The sequence below is a fragment of the Grus americana genome, chromosome 3, assembly GCF_028858705.1.
Source record: "Grus americana isolate bGruAme1 chromosome 3, bGruAme1.mat, whole genome shotgun sequence".
NCBI classification, from domain to species: Eukaryota; Metazoa; Chordata; class Aves; order Gruiformes; family Gruidae; genus Grus; species Grus americana.
This window is the reverse complement of record NC_072854.1, coordinates 95,615,227-95,636,604: the sequence shown is the minus strand read 5'-3', so window position 1 is coordinate 95,636,604 and position 21,378 is coordinate 95,615,227. Positions and strand designations below refer to the sequence as shown.

At 41.5% G+C, this 21,378-nt stretch overlaps 1 protein-coding gene across 6 annotated transcripts in view; it reads left to right on the top strand.

The window, feature by feature from the left end:
- Positions 1–21,378, top strand: part of TTC7A (tetratricopeptide repeat domain 7A) — a 173,773-nt gene that overhangs the window by 31,701 nt on the left and 120,694 nt on the right. For all 6 annotated transcript variants that reach the window (XM_054821189.1, XM_054821187.1, XM_054821188.1 and 3 more), the window contains 4 exons: positions 2,410–2,570; positions 3,009–3,072; positions 13,053–13,190; positions 13,590–13,673. In XM_054821189.1, the coding sequence (XP_054677164.1) occupies positions 2,410–2,570; positions 3,009–3,072; positions 13,053–13,190; positions 13,590–13,673 (447 nt within the window). The remainder of the gene's footprint in view (positions 1–2,409; positions 2,571–3,008; positions 3,073–13,052; positions 13,191–13,589; positions 13,674–21,378) is intronic.

Here is a 21,378-nt window from a genome sequence, read left to right as displayed (position 1 = left end):
CTAACTCACATGCAAATGCAGAGCTAAAATGAAAGAGCGAGCAGAAAGGGTGTCCTGGGTGCTTTTTTTGCCTAGGTTCCTCATATGTCTGTATTTTAGAACTTCTCTTCTGGAAATGAATCTTCTCATTGCCTTGTGCTCACCTTATATGCCTAATTGAGAATACAGATGCATGTGGAAGTTTCTGCAGGGAATTAGAAAAGGTGACTTAAATAATTGTCCCACTCAAAAGGTTGCATCCTTTTCCAGATTGAGATCAGGGTTCAGGGGATTTTTCTTGCTCACCTGTTTTATCATTTGAGTCTAACCATCTGCTCTTCCTGTACTATGACAGAACGTGGCACTCGCATGCTTCTGTCCCTGTGCAACTGGGGAGAGCTGTACAGCACTCCTGGGGGATTTATCCCTAAGGGGAAATCTGAAGGTGTTCATCCAATAGGTTTTTCCTGGGATTTCCATGTTACTGGAAGTTGCATTTTCATTTTCTTACTTATTTTTAAAGAGCTGTCAAGAGGGCAAAGGGAGGAATGTGCTTAATTAAACAAGTTTTTCAAGCATGAAAGTAAAACACATAATTTTTTTTTTTTCCCCTAATTTGTGGGATCACAGTGTTCTTCAAGCATAATGATGCTTTTTTTAGCCAAAGGCAGTAATAACATAAATCAGAGTCTTGGCCTGTTCTGGTTTGTTTGGTCTTATTCAAAACAAGAGTGAAGCTAATTTACACAGCTACTGTACTGTATGTTAAAATCAAAGATACTAAAAGTATTTGGTGCTTGCCTTTTGAAAGGCTTATCACAAACTGTACTCCTACTTCTGTGTGAACCAGTAGAGATCTTTCTGTTGCTGGCATATTATTTTTCCCTCCCCGCTAAGACTATAGGAAAAAAATATAGGAGAGTTGACTCCTCAGGGTAAAACTGACTAAATAATTACACACCGAGATGATAAAATGATACTGGCTAATGTCGCAGACCCCTAGGCCGTTTTGCTCATGGTTATTTGCTATAAAAAGCATAGAAAAGCCTAGTTAGAAACAGAAGGCTTTCTGTAACTTGTCAGTAAGAGTGCATGGAAGGTCTTGGGGTTTCCAGGGAGTTGTATGTGAGAATATTTTTGAGGCACCGTCAATACATTCAGATCACTTTGCCATTTGCTAGGTACACCTATGAAACCTCCCTTTCTGGTGTTTAAGAAACAGTGCATGCTACTGTGGTTGTATTTTAGACTAATTCAATGAATTTATGTGTGGTGAGGTGGATAAAAATAAAGAACCTTGCACCAAAATAAGTTATTTTTCTGAATCTGGTAACAGGAACTGTAACCTCAGTATGGTTTTTTTGGTCCTATAGATGTCATACCTCAAATGGAGTAATGCTTCAGTTTATCAATCATAGCTATCCTGGTATTTGAAAGAAAATTACTCTTTGTGGCCTCATAACACATCTCAAAGTGTAAATTGTATATAAAATACATATACAGGAGTCAGAGAAGTTCCAAAATAATACTTACAGGTATTAGGACAGAAGGGCTGAAGTTTCTGCCTGCCTCCATTCTGGGCAGTATTAACTCTGCAACTCAGAGTGCTATGCTGCTTAAAATTCACAGAAGATACCACCCATTTTCATGTCTCTGGGCTTGTTTGTGTGTTCATCTATTTACAATGCAAACAGTAGATTTTTTTTTTTTTTTGAGTGGGGGACAAGGACAAATGCCAAAGATAGTTTTGCAAAGTCAAATGAACTTGCCTGCTTTTGGGCACAGCTTGCCAGCCATGCTATGAACTGGAAGGCAAGTATTTAAGAAACCTTGGCTGCTCGATGGTTAAAAAAGTGCATGTGATGTTGCTGATTCAATATAAAGTTCCTAACTCTCTTCTCTCCTCCCTCTATTATTGCAACAAAAAGAGAGCAGCAGTACTGAGATGAAGCTATAAAAGGCTGCAGGAAGAGTGATACTAACAGATAAAAGGTTGATCTCTTAAACCTAATACAAAAGTAGCCTCTGGGCTGAGACTTGCATACAAAATTCCAAGGCTGAGAAAGCAGTGGAGTGCCATCATACTCTAATAACATTTGTGAGTTTGTCTCAGTGGTCCGCGTGGCAATCAGTTGTCTTCATGCACCAAAGCGTCCCTTGCTGTCAGGCCTTTTTGATGCTTTTTTCTTACAGCATTGCAACAAGACCATGTAAATGCAGAAGGCTGGCCTTTTCGGGGGGGATGGGGGAGGTGAAGAAACTGCCACTGCTGTAGACTTTTCAGCAACTGTTTTAGCTTTCTGAAAAGCGGTACTGTCATGTTGTTGGTCCATCTCCTTCCCAAGGTGGAATATGGGGAGGGGTGAATCTTTTGTGCTGGAGAAGGCTTCACTGATGGGTCTTTTTCCTGTACTGTTCCCTGATCTCTAGACTGCAGCCAAACAGCTAGCCCAAGTACTTCTCCATTCCCTCAGTGAAGACTGTTACTGGAACCCTTTATCTGATCCGCTTCCTGAGTTCATGAACAAGGAAGATCAGTCTTATGTTAGCAATCTTCTTTGTCGGAGGCCTGAGCTGTATACAGAAGAGAAGTAAGCGGTTTTTTTTATTTCAGTTTATTGGCAGGAGGAAGGAGAGTGTTCTAACACTCTTCAATACTGCTAATTCTGTCACTTGATTCAGGTAGTAGTTTTGTGTGTTCTTGTTTTTAACTTTGCACCAAAAAGCCTGCTGGAAAAATAAAACACTAAACCTTGAGTGTTTGAATTCCGCCCCCGCCCCATGAAGGAAGAAAATCTAGCCAAATAGCTGTCTTTGCTATGAGATGGAAATAATCTATTTATGGTTCGGGATAGCTCATGTAGGATATATTGCAGAGCTTTTAATTGTATGAACCTGCAAAAGAAGGTATTGCCTAGCAAATGAATTATGCATGAGATGTTTCAAGTTACTGCTGCTCTTGTGAAATGAGAAAGAGACTGACAGGATAATTCTTGACCTTCCTCAGAAAAATGTGTTCTGTCTTTCAGTGCGTACTGCCCTCAAGACAACGTAGAAGAGGCTCTTCTTCTCCTCTTAATCAGTGAATCCATGGTAAGCCAAAAATGAGTTTGTAATACTAACAGCACAAAGGAATATCTAGTGTTTCTATGTCAGGTCTTCGGTTGGTTTTGTTTACAGAATCTTCCCTAGATAAACAGAAGCAAGGATTCGGCTGCTGAACAGGAAATGCTATTTATTCCTTTATTAGTGACACCACTTTCATTAAATGGAAGATCAGTGAAGGGTTTGGAGGATTGTCAAGAAGAGGAAGTGACTGCATTCGGCATAGCTGCATGCAGGTTCTGACATCCAGATACATTGTCAGTAGACAGATGTTTCCATTCAAAACATCTGTGTGGATTTATAGCTCAAGAGTGAGAGGAAAGGAGCCTCGCCTAAAGCGAGGCATGATGGTGGTACCCGCTGTTTGGCATTTGCAGTGTACAATATCCTGCTTACATTCCTTAGTCTTCAGGGCTAGTATTTTAGCTGCTTCAGTCCTGAGTGATCTTTGGCAGTTTCTGATGCTGATGATACAGGGGGTTTTTGTTATATGCAGAACCATGCCATAATGAACTACAGTGAAAGAATTAGATTTCTTCTATTTATAACATCAGTTGCTTTAAAAAAAAAATCCCTTTAAGAGGAAGGGGAAAAGGTGGAGAAAAACAACTGCATGGAAAACTGCTCAGTAACCTTTGATCACTTTCATGTTCTGAGAAGAGGCAAACATACAGAAAATGTGTAAGGAATGTTTTCTGAAAATGTGTAAGGAAAGTTACTTTGTTTTAAATACTGAGTGGTCACTTGTAGCTCAGAGTGAGATTTGAAAACCTTGGACCATCAATGACCCTCTTAAGAACTTTTAAACATCTTTCAGGGAAGTTGAAAAGAGATACTGTGGAAACTTTGTTTTCGTTTGGTTTTTGCTTCCTTCAGTTTTAATTTGTATGGTTCTTCTGGCTCAAGTTCTTCCTCTTTCCCGCAGACTTCTTCAGAACACGGCAATTTAACATTGTTTGCTTTTAAAATGTGGGGGAAAATTGAAGAGGTGGAACCACCCCAAAATATTAAATTGACTTAAAAATCACTAACATCTGAGTGTTACTATACTTTGTGCTGTTTAGTGCTTTCTAGATCAAGCTTGTACAGTACATCTGCTTTGTGTTTTCAAGGGCTTTTCTGCAGTTAGAAGGGCTTTTAGTAATTGGAAGTGGAGACTCCAGGAGTGAGGGCTTGTAGAACATCACATGCACTTTTATTAAAATCAGAAGAACTCATGTCAGCGTGGCTTGTCACGGCTGATGCAAGCGGGGAGGAGGATCAGGGGTCTGGAGCAGCAGCAGTACTGGCTGCCTCAGCCCTTTCTGGGGCTGGGCTTGCAGTCAGAAAGGCCTTGTGGGACCCTGGGCTCTATAGAGGTGAAGGAAAGTTATCTCTGTTTCATCCAATATTGCGTAAGATGGCAAACTGATTCTATAACTAAATTAGGGGTGAAGCAGTGTGAAAATGCTATCGATAGGAACTGGACTGCTGTGCTGAATTCAAGGCTAAATATGTAAGCTTGTGTTTGCTGAAGTGCTGTCTTCTACATACAGGAACTTTCTGGAGGTAGATGGAGTGCATTTTGATCTGCTGCATATAAAGCACTCTACTACAGGATCTTTGATTATTTGAGTGCTGCAGGAACCATAACTGTCTGTCTGGTTTTTGGGAAATGGAACATCTGAGCCTTCCTCTTGCATTAGCAATAGGCTTGCTATGAGTTTGTTTTAACAAAAATAGGGGACAAGTGTATAGAAATACTGCTGGGTATAGAAATGCACTTAGCAACCACAGAAATGTGCTTCTGAAGTGAAGGGACAGAGGGAGCAATCTGATTCTTACATATGTTTGCAATCCATAAATATTTTCCTGTAGTTTTACTGTTATGGTACTAAGAAGGGGAAATTTTGTTTAATTTATGACATGAGACATCTTTTCCATGACAGCTTTGTTGTAGGCTAGTGAGTTTTCTCATGTACAGGTTTGTGGTTGGTTTGTTTGAAGTTTTTTGTTTGGTTTTTTAAAACTTGCTGAAGCTCATGGAAAATGAGTTAACAAGAAGCAGATTTCCAATTCAGGTCTCCCTAACAATATAATGTTAACAACTGAATAAAACATATTTTCCTTCCTGGAGAGAGTGTCAGTGGCAAGTGATCATGATGTGTTTCTGTAGGCCAGTAAGCAACATAGTTGGTGTTCCAGGATTTTGGCTGGATTAGGCATTCTTTCAGTATTTACAATTATGAACCCCTTAAAATGAAACGGAAGTATACAATTAGGTTGGCTTGCTGGATGCTGTCCAGCTTCTCTGACACTTTGATTGCTCTGTCTGAGCAAAACTCAACAGAAAGGTACTTTCCCTGTCTGACTTTTTAACAAGACGAAAAAGCAACCATGCCATTATAACTCTCTTGCAGGACTGTAAAGCCAAACAGCTGCTCCACATGCCTGTTCCTGACTTTTGCCACTCCAAAATGAGCTCAAGGGGGACAAAACTTGAGGGGAAGAGGGACAGAAGAATTGTCAGCATGTGGAGGGGACACAGAGCAAAGATGTGCTGGGGAGGAGCATAAATCATCACAGTACCTCAAAGTAAATATGTGATAAATTTGATGAAAAGGAGACATGGTAGCTTTTTCAAGAAGCATACATCTGGAACACCTTCCCTCCCCCCCCCCCCCCCGCCCAAGCCATACAGGGAGGGAGTAGATCAGTGCTAGGTAGTTTGCTGCTGAAATTCACTCTATTTTTCTGTTTATCTTGCCTTCCTACAGTGACGCTAACACGTACTTCACCAGGATCTGTGCAACTCCCCAGAAGATGTTACAGGGTTAAAAGAACTGTTACTGTAAGGGGGAAAGGATAAAAGAAATCACTTTTAAGGTGTTGTGAGCTCTCTGGCTCTTAGTGGTGCTGGGTTCTGGCTTGTGATGCTGCCCCAGCTTTTCTTCTTATCCCTTTACCTTGCATTGGAAGGGAACCACTTTGTGTGTTTTGGTGGGATGAAATGAGAATATTTCTAAAGGGGTAATTAAGGGTTCCTTCAGTATTTCACTCACTCTGTCTCTGAGCCTAAGTATGTGAAAGTTTTTCAGGTGGCCAAATAACACGGTAGCCTCTGTCATAGCTTTGAAGATGCTTCTGTGGATATATTAAGACTTACAGTGAAAGTTGAGGCCTCTTTGCTCATGGCATTCTCCTCAGTTGCCTCCTGTATTCTTTCTGTCCTGTTGAAAATGGGAACTTGTTTTCATAAGCTCAGGCATCTCAGTAAACAATGAAAAGCATCCCAGTTGTTGAGTTTGGCAAGTGCTCCTCCTCCATGCCAGCTGTTACTTAGTCACGGTGGTTGGCTGTGGAGTTCTCACGAAGGAATCTAGTGAAACAAATCAGGCAGCCTGAAGATTACCACAGTCAGGGCTGTCTTTAGGGGGTTTGTGGCCTCCTGGCTAAATTTTCATTCCTTATGCACAGTCTGAGTTATGGTACGGATGGGCTGCGTTTGTGAGAGGAGGAAAATGCTCTCCTTCAGACCAAGGAGAAGGCCAGTTGGTGACAGCCTTTACAAGCTCAGGCTGTGCTAGAATGATGTGTTCCTACCACATGTTGGAAAAAGTGGACTGACCTATTTTTAAACCACTAGTCCTCTTATTGCATTTAACCCATGAAGACCAGTGGTGCTGTGTTTGTGGGGAGAACTGAGGGCATATTGTGACTTAATGTGGTGTGGTTTCTCTGCATCGTGCTACCAGTGGGAATGGCACTGGTTCTACCATCAGGGACTCTGGTGCTTTGTACCACGGGGTGAAGGCAAGGGAGATCTGGCAGGACTAACCCTTAGCTGCAGTTTTGTTTATTTGAATAGCCGTTCTTGGGAATATTCTGAGTTGACTGCACTGCCCCTTAAAGTCAGCCAGAAGTTTCTCAGAGCCAGAATGGAACACTTTCTATTACATTTTGTGTTTACTTTTGAGGTGTTAAAAAAAAAAAAAAAAAAAAAAGTTGTTCTTTGTTTGCCCTTAGAAACCTTGTCTTCTTGAATCTGAGGTCCAAGGTACAGTAAAATCCCTTTATTCAGCCCTTGGCAATGCTGGCTTTTACAACTGGGGATTCTGGCTGGTGCAGTTCACCAAACATACCAGGTAACATGGATTATTTTTTTTGGCTCTGTGTTCCCTTCACTCATACTGAAAATGAAGCTCCTTGTATCCAAAACTAATAAATTCTGTGCCTGTGTAACAAAGATTAGAAATGTCATCCACATCTTATCTCTGATTTGAATCCCTAAAGGCGATTTGACCTTGGAGAGCCTGAGAGCACAGAACAGATGGTGAGGGGGGAAGTAAGATATTGGGACTTGTCCTGTTCTTTTTGCTGGTGAGAGCAAACTCATGGCTGTGAGCATGCCTTTAACAGAGTAAGATTAAACCCATGTATTTTTAAGCACAGAAATAATTAAGACCTGTTAACTCTACAGTTCCTAGCTTTATAAAATAATGCTGTCCAACAAATGGGTTGGCAAGGGAGAAGAATATCTTGTTGCTTTTGTAGGATACTTTTTTTTTGAATGACACCAAGCCCAGTGATACATAACAGCTGGATGACCATCATGAGTATTTTCTTGAGGGCTATCGGACTATGGCAGCTGAAAGAGACAACTGGGAACAGGATTGCCTGCTCTGTTGGTTCCTGCCAAATCGTGGCCGTGTGCTTACAATAGCAAGCCTGACAGTCTCTTTAACTGGTCTACAAGGCAAAGCTATGTGTTTGGGACCTGCAAGGGTGGATTGCAGGTTGTTTCGAGTGGGAAATACATCACCTCTGTTAATTGCCTCTTGAATAAATAGTTCTAATGTGAGTTGCTGGAGACAGGATAGAGCTTTTTTCTTCTGCTTTGCAGTAGGAAGTCTTGTTTCTGAACTTGCAAGGAGGATGCAAATTCTTGGAAGATAGCTTTCTTGCATGCAGATTACTGATAGCAAATATATGACTTTGTTTACTGGTACTGTCTTGGGTAACAAACTTAGTGCTTTCTCCTTCTCTCTTTCTTTTGTGTAGGGTTGTTGGGCTGTTTTGGCTGGGGGGGTATGTCTGTCTTGCTTTCAGCGATGTTTCCAGAATTAGTTCTGCTACAGTACAAGATGTTAAAATATACCTGTGGAGAGATAAGATATAACTATATGTTCGTATTTGATAGCCAATAATAAAGGGCTGTTTTGCCGAGACATCTGAATGGGATACCAGTAAGTTGTGATCTGTTGCCTACCAGAAATGAGACACATGCCACACAGTTGACAAGGCAGTAAGTTTCCATTTGCTGTGTTTCTGGTCTGAAGTGGAGCAAGTTATGGTATCTCTGTAAGAGCAGTTTTGGGAGTAGTTGGAGTACGGTGTTTCCTCTCTGTTCCACCTGCTTCCCATTTTCACAGCAGCTTTGCAGTCAACCCTGAATATTTTCTTTTTATGTGTTAGATCATCAATAACTTAGGTGAAAAGTCAGTAGCCTCTTCCATGTGACTTGGTTCTTGCCATTGCAAAGAATTCATTCATTTTGTTGGCAGTACAGGCAAAACAGCCAGAATGGAGATCCAGAGGACATGGGCTAAATATTTCCCAGCTCTTAGCAGTAGAGGCATCAATTGCGTGATTTCAAAGGCTTGTTGTCAATCTTACACACATAGCATTTGTTTTTCTCTCTTAATGCTAGTATTGAATCACACCAATTACATTATTACAGTACACTGTGTAAAACATGCTGCTGTTCTGTATAGATGGGTTGCAGTGGATCTGGCAATTATGTCTATTATGAAAAGACACAAGTTGAACATTAGAATGCCCATGAATTAGGGGGCAGGCAGCAGGCACTCATTAAAGATTTTAATTGCTTTCTTTTTCTTCTTTGAAAAAAAGCAGGGGGAGCCATGTTTCAAAGTGAGCAATTAAAGGATACTTCATAGCTAATTGCTGTGAGAAGGGGCTGCTACGTGGAATATGCTCTATTGTAATTCATATGATTGCTTGACGTTTTATTAAGAAGCACATCTTTGTACTGTGGTAGAATTTAATTTTCTGCAGCGTAACTGCGTGCGTAATAACTGCTGAAGTAATGGCTGTTTGGATTTGCTGTGGCTCTCTTCCTTTCTACATGTAATAAACATGCCATAAATAAGCCATAATTACCAGGGTCATTGATGTACAGCAAATCCTCCATGTATCGGTGGCTTATCTAGTTTGCAGGTAAGTATATCGTATATGTGGATAGGAAGGCACAAGCTGTCTGTAGCTCAGCAGGGTCGTTAGTTAAATTGCAGATCCCCAGAAAGGCAGATCTCTTCCCTGCTGTCAGAGCCAGCATGGGTCTGAAAGTCCCATACTGATGTATCGCTGCGTGGTTTGGAGCAGGACCCAAAAGCCCCCCTGCACACCAGCCTGTTCTGTGTCTGGTCAGGTTGAACGCCTGAGTTGGGCTTCAGGCATGATACAGAGACACCAGCATGGCTGAGCGCTGGGTCGGCTCAGGGTACCAGCTTGCGCCGGAGCCTTCTGAATCAGGGTGGCCTGCAGACAGTCTGTGTCCCTGGGCTGCAGAGAGGGAAGGCTGAAGCCACCTGCTTGCACAACTAATTGTGTCTAATGTCCCAAAATATGCAAATGCAATGCATGTCTGGGTTGCTTCGTTACCTAGGAGTACCTCAAACAAAGGAGCATTGACTGTATATTTTTTATTTGTATAATGCAAGTTAACGCTAACTCCTGATGGTAGAACTCGTGTTGGTAGCGTTAGTGACCTTCTCCATTCCACACAACGGCCTCGAACAGAGGTTCTCTTTTAATGGTGTGATTCACCATGTCTCTCCATCCGGCTTGTGTGCTGTGAGGTATGTCTGTGTGCCAATGGGAACAGCTTAAAGGGAAGAGTCATGCTGGGAGTGTTTGAAAATGTATTTGTAGCTGTGTTTTACTGCTGCTTGTAGTGGAGGAGGAAGTAATGCAGTAGGACAAATTGGGAATTGCTGCTTATGTTATTGATACACTGGAGATCAGTGTTCTACAAATAACCCTTTACTTATTTGTGTTCAGGAAAACTAGTGGTCTGAAACAACAGAAACACAGGCATTGAAAAAACGTTGGTATAAGTGGCTTAGAATTTATGCGTTCTCAAATGCAAAATGAAATCTCTCTACGTTTCAGTAAATAAAATTCCCCATCCAATAGAATCGGTGTATGCCATGTTGCAGTAACTCTGCTATTTTGCACCTGTACTTAACCAGCGACTGTCAGGATTTCTGAAGTTTACAAAAACATAAACAAGGGTAAAGATAAAAAAGTTGGCTAATGGTGATGTGGGTCACAGCACCCTTCCTTCTGAGGGAGGCATGCCACAGAAACATGCCAGTTTCCCTGAGTGGATTTCAAGAAATAGCGATTCACATTCCCTTCTCTGCCCTCCTGTATGTAACACTGCAGTAGTAAATGATACCTTGAGCCTTGGGATGATGATTTATGTTATTGTGTTAGACATGCTCTGTGTTCTTGCTACTGTTCAGTCAGTTTGTTATGAGATTCACACCTTTTGGTTTGGTGATTTGTTTGTGGGTTGGTTTTTTTTTTTAATATCTCTGTGATAATGCAGGAACTACTTCTTTTAGCAACTGGAATTAGCAATTGGAAATAGGTTCAGTATTTAAAAATGTTGGGATAGAGACAATGAATTTTCTCAGTAGCAACTTTTATGTGTGCAAGTATAGTGAGAGATTGCAGAGATCTATGGCTTTGAAATTTGAAAGCTGGAACAAAATAAGCAAGTTTATGACCTTCTTGGAAAGAATATTAGTCATGCCTATGCATATGTTGTTTTTAACTGCTGTCTGCTGAGGTAAAGTACGGTATGTTCTATGTGACTGCAAATTTAGAATGTTGCATCCTTGTAATATGTCTCATATTCCTGCTTATTGCAGGATTTGGGCATGTTCTTGCCTCTAGTACCAATATCTATTAGTAGACGTTAATGGGCACTCACTAGTTCTGACTAATTTTCTATCTGTGCTAATGCATCACCTTAAAAATCATAGCTTGGTACTAGATGGTTACCTAAAAAACCATCAGGCTATAGCTGACTTTAATGGGAGGTTGATGATGAAATTACAGAACATGAGGGTGCTATCTCAGTAGCTATTTTCTACAAAAAATTGTCATAACAATGTAACCGGTGCAGAAAAAAATTGTTAATACTATTGTATGCATGTAGGAGGATTTACTTGGCAATAAGGATGGTTCTGTATATGCTTTGTCTTTAACTCTCTGAAGTAGCAGTCTCAGAATCGTTCTGTATATCCCTTAGCTTTACCTCCTTTTCCCTTTTAAAGTAGCAGTCTTGGGTTAAATCCAAACAGAACTTAAACATCTATTTAGTTTTTTATTCTTGTTTGTTTAGTTCTGCTAATAAAGATAGAAGAGCTATGCTTCTGTATTCTGGTTGCAGGATTTTCACTTTGAAGTTGGTTTCATTCTCTCATGCAACCTTTTGTTCTGAACTATTGTTTTTTAAAATCACAAATTATGAAAAACACTTTTATTGCTACAAGAGTTGGTGTAAGTTTATTTGTGCAAACACTAGACTGAGTCTGACCTGTCAGTTTGCCTTTAACTGCAGTTGCCGTTTAGCTCTTGGTTGTGATTGTGTTAGTTGTCAGTAATTGTGTTTGCTGTCTCGGCTGGAGGCTGTGATGAAGAGTACTTGGAACTGGGGCATTACACAGATAATATGATGAAACAGCTGCAGCTTAATCATAATGAAATATGCGTGGGCTTTAAGGGCTGCATATTCTGGAAATTTTTATTACACTTAATTCCTGTGTTTAACCTTTTTAGGAAAAAAAAAAATCTCCCTGCAATTAGAAAGAAATGGGTGTAAGATTATAGTAGTAAGTATAAAATAAATCCCATAACCTCCCTGCTTCAGGGAGGGAATATTTTGTTTGTCTTTGCCCCAGGTGAAGCTGCTGGCAATCTTCTAATTTTTCTGATCTTTTAGATGTCTAGACCTGAATGTCTGATGTTGCACCCCTTTCAGCTGAGAAGCCCGGGGCAGCATATCTGTGCTGTCGGTCAGTGCTAGCGCTCCGTGCCAACCAGCACTGCCCCTCTCAGAGCTTAGGCACTCTGGGTGACGTCCTCTGCCTTCGGAAATCAGAAGGACTTTTCCGTTTACTCTGGGATTGAAATTTCCCTCTTTGTGCTCAGAAAACAGAGAGGCTGGGATCTTGAGGGAAATCTGAGTCTATGGCATATGGTATTTTGGGACATCCTTGCAAATTGCTAGACTGATCATTTTCTGTCAAAAGTAATGTGTTTGTTTTTTTTATCTAGGCTGAGCAATGCACTGATAGATTATGCAAAATTAACACTTATATTTTTTTAAAAAAATTGTTTGGCATTGGGTTGTCCAGACTTCTGATTGCATTAAATTGATGACAGGCAAATCTTATTACTAAGGCAACCTGCTCAAACTAAAAACCAAAAAGTGAGTAGCAGACAAGAAGAACAAAAACACATGCTGTTGGGAAGAAATCAAGTGCAGACACAGAAGATAAAATACCAACCATGGAAGCAGTTATCACAGTTGCAGGCAATTGAAGTAATGAGGAATGTAGTTCAAGGATGGCCTTGAATTTCTAATTATTGAGGAAATGGGATCTGGTAGGTCTGTTTCCTAATGCTCTAATTCTGTGAAGCAAATCCAGATGAGGTATTCCTAGCAGTTCCTTTCTGTATGTACAGCTGTCGTCTCCGGTTTGCCTGATGTGGATAAAATGTAACTACATCTGTACGGAAACACCTTCCTTATGTTGGAATAAGTTAAAAAAAAAAAAGTCTCAAGATGATTTTAAACAAAATGCCACAGATGATGGGTGGGACTTCCTATGGAGGACTTGTTTCTCTCTTGCTCTTTTGGGGTCTAATGCTTCATTTGTGTCTGTGCCCAGGCAAACCGCGACGCAGTGATCAGCCGAGCCCCAGACCAGCAGGATGACCGAGCTGTCAGCCTCCGGGATGCTTCTGCAGTCTACGACCTCCTCAGTATCACGCTGGGCAGAAGAGGGCAGTATGTCATGCTTTCTGAGGTACCTCCTCCTGGCTTCTGAAACTTCCACCTGAAACCTGCTGCAAGCACAGCCCCTCTTTGCAGTAGCTTGTCCAGGAAGGTGAAAATGAAGCACACGAGTTGGCAATTAGTGGAAACAGCTACAAACCTGTGGCAGCACAGGCCAGAAATGTACACAGAACTGTTTGAGACATTAAAATAATTTACATGTAGGCATTTGAACAAAGTGATGGTGTATGCTAGCAAGCCCCTTTAACTGAGAAGAGGAAAATGATGTCCAAAACCAATCACCTGGGCCTTGGGCCACAACAGATTGTTTCCCCTGATTTGATTACACAGCCATGCAGCAGTCTTAACAAAAGGTATATATTTTTAAAAAAATAAAAATCTGATATTTCTCCCAATGTTTCTTTCTCAGTGCTTGGAGAGAGCCATGAAGTTTGCGTTTGATGAATTTCACCTCTGGTACCAGCTTGCCCTCTCCATGGTGGCTTGTGGAAAGGTGAGGTTCAAATCAAAGGGCTCAGAAAGGGAACGTTTTCCTCTGGCAGAGTGTATTTAGCTTACTTGTTTGAATGCGTGCAGTGATGTATTTTGTGGGGGTAGGTGCCATCAGACAGCGATGTTGGAAGGACAGTGCTCTCCTTTTAGACTCTGATTGCACTTTATGATCAGGTGTGTACATTTGGTGTTGAGTACTGGTCTTTCCATGTAATGTTTGCTTCTAATTATCAAAGAGAATATGGATTTTGTGCATACCCGTGGATTGAAAAGCATTGCATTATACAGCTGTCCATCCTCTGCAGGTTCAACATAAATGTGCTTAGTATAAAAAAAAATACTGATGTCTAAAACTATCATCAACTCTTTGGGCAGTTGACTTAACCTCTCTTTAAGCTGTGGTTTCTCCATCTGATCAAGGAAATGTTAATACATTTTCATAGAGAGCTTGCAAGGATTAATATTTTTGAAGTGCTTGGTGCAAAAGATACTGTAGAAAAAGAAATTATGAGTGAACGTTTGCATAGACATGTGTTTTAGCGAAAGGTTTTTTTTGAAATTAGTGTGGTATTTGTCAAAGTTACCAGTTAACCACTGAGATGGCTGAAGTCTGCTTGTGAAAAGTAGGCAGAGGCAGCAGGAGCTTTTCTTTATTAGTCTTAAGAGAGTAGAATTCCTGCAGAAAATATGGACGGTACAATATTTAGCCTGTTCATTCTGGGGGTCCTCACCTACACTTTTAGAAGGTGTGAGCAAATTAATGCTGTGCGGTAGTAGACCACTTAATATGGTCCTATGTTCTGTGCCCATGGGGTGTCGGGGAATCCATATGGAACTGGGCAGAGACCACCAACTAGCAGTCATCTGCCAAATGATAACTACTACTGGCCTTTTATGGCTATAAGCTGAGTTGGAAACAGTAGCTTTGGCATGGAAATGGGAGATGAATATACAGTGGCATGCTTTTGCAAAGAAGTTGTCATCTTGTGATGCATAAGTGGCAGCAAAGCTTGGAAGATGTATGAAGGGATTCCCTCGCTTCTGTGAGCATAGGCAAAGCCTTATCTTCAAAGACTTGTTATGCATTATACTTCAAGAAAAAGGCAGAACAGCAATAGAAAGTCTAATAAAAGAGCATTAAGGATGGCTAAGGGTATAGTAAGCAGGACTGTGGAAAGATTGAAAGAATTGAATATTTTTTTACCTTAAAGGGGAGAAAAAAGGCCAAGAGAGAAACAAAACTTCAAGAGCCCTTAGAAGAAGGGGCTAATCCTGCCTATTGCAGGTAGGACAAGATGTGATGGCTTCCAGTTGTGGCAACACAAGTTCATGTTTCCTATTAAGAGGCAAAAAAATAAGGATAGTGGTACACTGGAAAAAAGATTGCCCTTGGAGGTTGAGTGAAGACTGCGTCACTGGTGATCTGTGGAACACCACAAATATCGGTCAGTAGTTACCTCACTGCGAGGCACCGGGGATGTACTTGGTGGCACCTTGCATACTCTGGCTCTGTTCTGGGACTCCAGAGTTATCTCATAGATCGGCTAGATCTATTATAATCAAAAGGAGACATCAAAAGTTTGACAAAGCGTATTATATCAGCAGGGAGCTGAAGGGAGATGTTTAGTGAGAAAGAGGCTCACAGATTCCTAGAGGAGTTCAGTATAAGCATTTCAAAATCCAATTCCAGGTATGAAAATGATGGCTAGACTCAGTCACGTCTAAGTATGTTTAAGTATTCCACCAGTGGCTTTGGGTGGAATACTTAAACAATGAGCTTGGTGCCATGGTGCTAATACCTTGCACTGGCCTATGTCAGGTGGGGGGTTTACAGGTCAGGTCCAGCTCCCCTTGGCATTCAGCTGGAGTTAGCACGTTGCTGCCCTCTGTGCCTTTGCAAATCCTCCAGATACCCGATCTCTTGATCCTGAGGACAACAATGACTAGATAGGCTATGATGGAAAGGCACAGTATCTTCCCATAAACACTCACAGGACTTGTCTAGGAGCTCTGTTGGCTTTACAGGTTGTGTAACCTCTTTCTCAACAGCAGACAATGCTGTAGATCTGGTAATCTGCCAGAGAGCAAATCTAGATTTAACTGCTGATGGTTGACAGAGTGAGTGTATCCAGAGAGTAACTGTGGTTCAATCTTAGGTTAGTATGGAGGAGACAAATGGGGCCTGATCTATTGCTTCTAACAATTTGCATGAGAACTCTGAACTTCTCCTTATATGTTTGCAGACCTCTTCACCTTCCCTAGAAGTTACTAAATATTTGGTACTTAAGAAAAAAAAGAGCAACACAAGTATCTGTATCTCTATAACTGTCCTATCTTTTCAGATTTTCAATTGTCATGTCTTTTTGTCTGTGCTTTAAATATTTACAAGATAAAATGGCCTGATCTTGCCTATTGATGTAAAAGCTCTAAATGTTCTGAGCCCTATATGGGGCAGAGGGAATTCCCTTACCCAACAATCCCATCTGTGCAGTATTTCACTTCTAATCCCAAAGTATTCCCTGAGGATTCCTGTCGTATACTCTGCAATGCGTCATCTTGCTAATGGGAGATGTGGCATACATTTTTATAGTGCTTCACAGCTTGATAGCAGGACAGAGTTCATTTAAAAGTAAGTGCTCCAGTGTAGCAGAAAAAACTGATGAGAAAACAGTGTGGTCTGTCTAGACTGCAGAATGCAGAATACACTTGAGCTTTTATAGGTAAAAGATCTGTTTTCACCTGTCTCAGTCACAGCCAATTCCTGATCTTATTTCTTGGTAATGAAATCTCACATCCTGCAGTGTTACTTGTTCTTCAGTACAGCAAATCATGCTCATAAGTCCTGGGTATGACAGGAACAGTTTTATCAACCTGTAAATGCTGGAAACTTTGTGTCTTTTTTATAACACGTTTTTAGGATTTTTAACTCTGACCTTCTTGAAAGTGCTGTAAAATCCTCTCTCGCCCTCTATTCTACATCGCATTTAACTGATGTTACTTTTATTTTGTATATTCATCTTCAGGTTAAGTCAATTGAGTTGCATTTCAAACTATTTTCTTCCTCTGCCAACCAAAAAATTGCCAAATGGCGACTGTCATTTTTCACAAGTGATCAGTCTGAATGTCAAGCCAGCCACCTAGGCTCATTACTGTATGTAGGCTTGAGTTTACACATTATTCTAGAAAGCATGTGTCTTAACAAAAATAGGCACATCACTTCAGTAAGTTCTTACAGAGCAAGCGAGGCCTTAGGGCTTCATAAAACAGTGAATGAAAAAGCTCAGAGAAGCATAACCTTCCTGTCTGTCTTCTATCCACTTAAGCGGTGGAAATAATGGAAGGACAGCAATTTCACTTTCCTGTGCTTCTCAATAACTTGCGTAATGAGAAAGATGGTGTGGTCTGGTTGTTTTTTAACCCGTTCTTGGGAATGCATGTATACAGAGCTGTATATTTTCTGAACAGAAGGAGCATTTTTATTTAAATTATTAAAATCCACCATGATATTTGAAAGACTTTTGTAGGCAATTTTAGATGAAGTGCTGGGAAAGAAACACATAGTGAGACATGTCCTGTGTCACCAGGTGTAGCTCTGGATAGGCAAGAGAAAGGTTTAAATCAGTCTAATGCAGCACCCCTGTTCTTCTGAACTGGTGCTGGAAAACTGAATGCAGAACTCTTCACAGCTGCCTTAAGTTGCTTCTGCTGGTAATAACCTTTGCAATGTGGTAATACGACAGCCAGAGGCTGAGTGGGCATAGCAGCTCCCTGGCTCTGCTGCAATGCATAGACAGGCTGGAGTCTGAGTGGCGAGTGGTATGATAGCCAGATGCCATCTGGCAGAGTCCTCGGGCAATGACATGAGCCACCGTCCTGCTGCCAGAGTAAAACGAGTGCAGTAGGTTGCATCTGCTTGTCTCAAGATTTTGAAAAAGTGACCTGTATTCAGCAGAATGGGGAAAGGAAGGACCAAACTCTTATTTACAGAGTAGAGAAGACTTAGTAGTCTTCACAGTAGTGAAGAGAGACACAGCTGTTTGGGGCAGACGTGTTGTCTGCTGCTGCTTTTCAGCTGAACAATTTCCCCTGGAGGTCGTGGAGATTGCCAGCACACAGCACCCCTGCGGACTAGGGTGGCTCTACTGACGTATCTGAGGTCGAAGAAAAAATTGTTGTAGTGTCTAGATGATGTATTACAAGCACAGGGGATGTGAAATAGAGTCCCTGTGCACTTGCAAGCATTTCCCTGGCTTTGGACCAGTTGGATCAGTTACATGTTCCCTTGTTCAGATTTCTGTCCCCTTCCACACCTAACAGCCTCACACGGGACCCAGCCTCAGTGTCCCAAAGTGTCACTGGAGCTCTCTGGGAGTAGAGACTCAGAAGTGCATCGTGGGATTGGGCTGTAGCTTAAATTGACAGTACTTCAGAAAGTCTTCTAGATCTGCATCGTGTCTGTCTTACCTGTCACACTGCTTAAGGGAAAGATAAACTGATAAAATATATGTCTTGAACAATGCAAGGCAACATTGATGCCTCTCTTCTACCTACCAAGCAAGGAGACAAGATTTGTATTTAGTGACAATGATGTGCCATTTTCCTGAGGGTAATGAGGGAGGATTCTTCAGGGATAGCTGTGAAATTATTCTGTGAACGCTGAGTCTACTTAGTCTAAAAGTGCTGGGTACTGAGCCATTCCAATCGCAGCAATCTTACACTGATCTCTCATGTCCAGTGGATGTTTATTACTAATGTACACAGTGCATAAAACCATTTTCATGCTCATATTTAAAAAAAAGAAAACCACCAAACCCAAGACACAACACAACTTGGTTAGTGAATTAAAAGCTTTAGGATGTGTGTTTCTTGAGAGGGGTGGGGAGTGATACAGTCTCAGGCCAGCTGAGGGAAGTCTGGAGCATCTGCTAGGAGAGGATAATCTGCTCTTACCCATCACCCCTTATTCTCATTTAGGAGATGAAGTGCAGCAAAATGTGCGTAAAGAGGGAGATCAGGAGCAATTGAAGGGGCTGTGGGGAAGAGCCTCTGTGAGAGCCCAGTGGAGCTGGAGGCAAGGAGACAAGCAGGCCTTGTGCTGGGATTGCTGATGGTGGTTATGTGTTCCTGGGGTGCCTGGCACACAGCTGTCCAGCCCCTCTCGTCCAGCGTTGACAGAACACCACCAGCCCAGTGCTCGCCTTTAGGACAGCAATGGCATGAGTTTAGAAACAACTGCGTTGTTGCTGATCCTCGCCAGCCCCTCCTAGACTGTGCTGAGGACACCCTAGGGACAATGGTCAACTTTACCATATAGATAAGATAGGCTGGCAGTACGGGAATTTAAGCACCAGGCGTGACACCCTGCAAAACGAGGCAAATAAAGCTGCTTTTAACTACACAAAATGCTCCTCTGTGCTCTTACCCTTCATATTTAAGGAAAAATGGAAGAAAGAGTTATGCTTGTCTACCTGAAAGGTTTTCTTAATAACATAACGCTTCAGGAGGTGTCTGGTGTTACACAAAAGGAAATAATCACATCCTTCTTGGCATCTGTCATTCAGCTGTTTTTCTGGGGGAGCAGGCTCCAGCTTTTCCAGAGCCAATCTTGCAGTGTCACTGCGCTCCCCTTGGCTGCTCAGCAGTTGGAGATACTGCAGCCCTGCCCGGGGCTTGTGCTGGCAGCATTTTTAGTTTTGAAACCAGACTTACACAGACGTGAACTCTGATTTTTTTGGAGCCCTTTGCAAGTTGCTGATACATACTGGTCATAGCCAAATAATGACAAGCTGATGTCTGAGCTGCTCATATCTGTGTTACACTCGGGGGGGGGGGGGGGGGGGGGGGGGAAGGAATACTTCCCCTTATTTCAACAGTGCAGGAAAAGCAGATGTCTCTTACAGCTTCGTGGAGCTTTCAGTTTGACTCAGCCATGCCTGTACTGCCAACATACAGCTTTCCAGAAGGTTAGAAGGAAAGTTATAAATATATTTGATACATAATTCTGCAGCAACAGCAGACGAATTTTATGATTTAGGCTGTTCCTTCTGTTGGTTTCCTTGCAAAAGCTTAGACTGGTTGCTAGGCAACTGCCATAAAAAAAGTACATTTCTCTTTGCATTGCAGGCAGGAACCTTGGGAGCAGCAGAGGCCTCGGATGGCTCCTTAAATAGCATTGCTGGGGAATGAAAGTTAAAATATTGAACGTTCATTGGTTAAAGATCCTGTTACAAAGATCAGCCATCTAGGGGATATTCAATAGTTTGGTTTCCTTTGGTGCAAAAGAAACATTAGAAGGGGGTGTGCCTGTGTGCTGTAGATAGTACGAAAAATGGAAATTTCCAAAGATGCCTGACTGTCGAGCAGAATACCTAGGTGGGCTATATAATTGCCTTCAGGCTTAACACTCTTTTCTTGACAAAGCGTGAAGTGGGGCGTTTGTCACATTAGCAAGGACAAATTTATGCTTCTGGATCTTAGAATTTAAGAGGCACTTTTAAAATTGAATATTTGAAGCTACTTAATTCCAGTGCTCTAATTTGCTAAACACAGGGTACAAGAAAAGGAGGAGAATTGGTCCCTGTGTTGAGAGAAGTAGGGGGAATAATGTTCATGCTGAGAGATTTGCAGAAATCTAGACATTCACTGGAAAGCTAACATCAGAACAACTAATTCCAGAGTTCTCAATTGCTGGCTCACTCTGTCATCTTTCCGTGTTGGTTCAAGGTCATTTATAGCTAGATGGCTGTGAATCCCCATATACAGGGAATACTAATTCTTGCATAATGATGAAAGATTCTCTCTCCCCCCTCCTGCGACAATCCCTTTGAGATAGTGCAGTTTTTAAAATCAGACAGGATGATGCTAGAAATAAAGCGGTGCTAGCTGTGGAGATTAATCTGTGTACTAAACTGCCAGGTGAATTGGGAATGAGGCTGTCTACCAAGACCACCACCTTGAAGAACATTTTTTTTCTCTGACTGAAAAGTATTACCAAAGAAGCAAAAACATAGAGAGGTTTTTAGAACCTTTGCAAGAGAGGAGCAACTGTTTATGGTGCGTCAAGCCTGCCTGGCATGATTTACTGGAAATTCTTCTTTCTTTTACTTACCTTTATGGTTTCTTTATCTTCTAAATATGAAATGAATCTCTGACATCCTTCTTGTGTTGCTTTGGTGTGTTGGGAGAGGAGGGGAAAGAATGAAAATTATCTTGACGTGAGCTAGGAAAACCAGCATTTGGGCAGCATCTATGTGTTTAACTTAATTGATGGCAACATTTCACGAGCCTTTTGGAAAACTAAGAGAATTAACTGCAGACTGTTCTTCATTCTCTGCTGTTCATTTGCAAGTATCTCTGAGGAGTATGCTTGCATGCTTCATTATATAATTAGTAAATGGGGAATGGGAGTTGTGTTTAGTGTTTGGATAGAAGTTTTTCTTTACATTTTACTCCCTTTTAGGATTCAAAACCGTGGCTGCCCTAATTACTTAGGGGGAGGTGTCCTCTCCATGCTGCTTCTTCCCCATAGCTTCCTTGTGATTTCTCACTGCAAATGAACTGGCCCCCCCTGCCCTGGATGTGATACATAGAGCTCTTTCAGAAGTCTGTATTGAAAGCAGCCATTTGTCAGTATTGTTTGTTAATTCCCAGAAACTGCCTTTCCTAATTTTCTTTTCATAAATTATTGTGAAGCATGTTTGTGATCT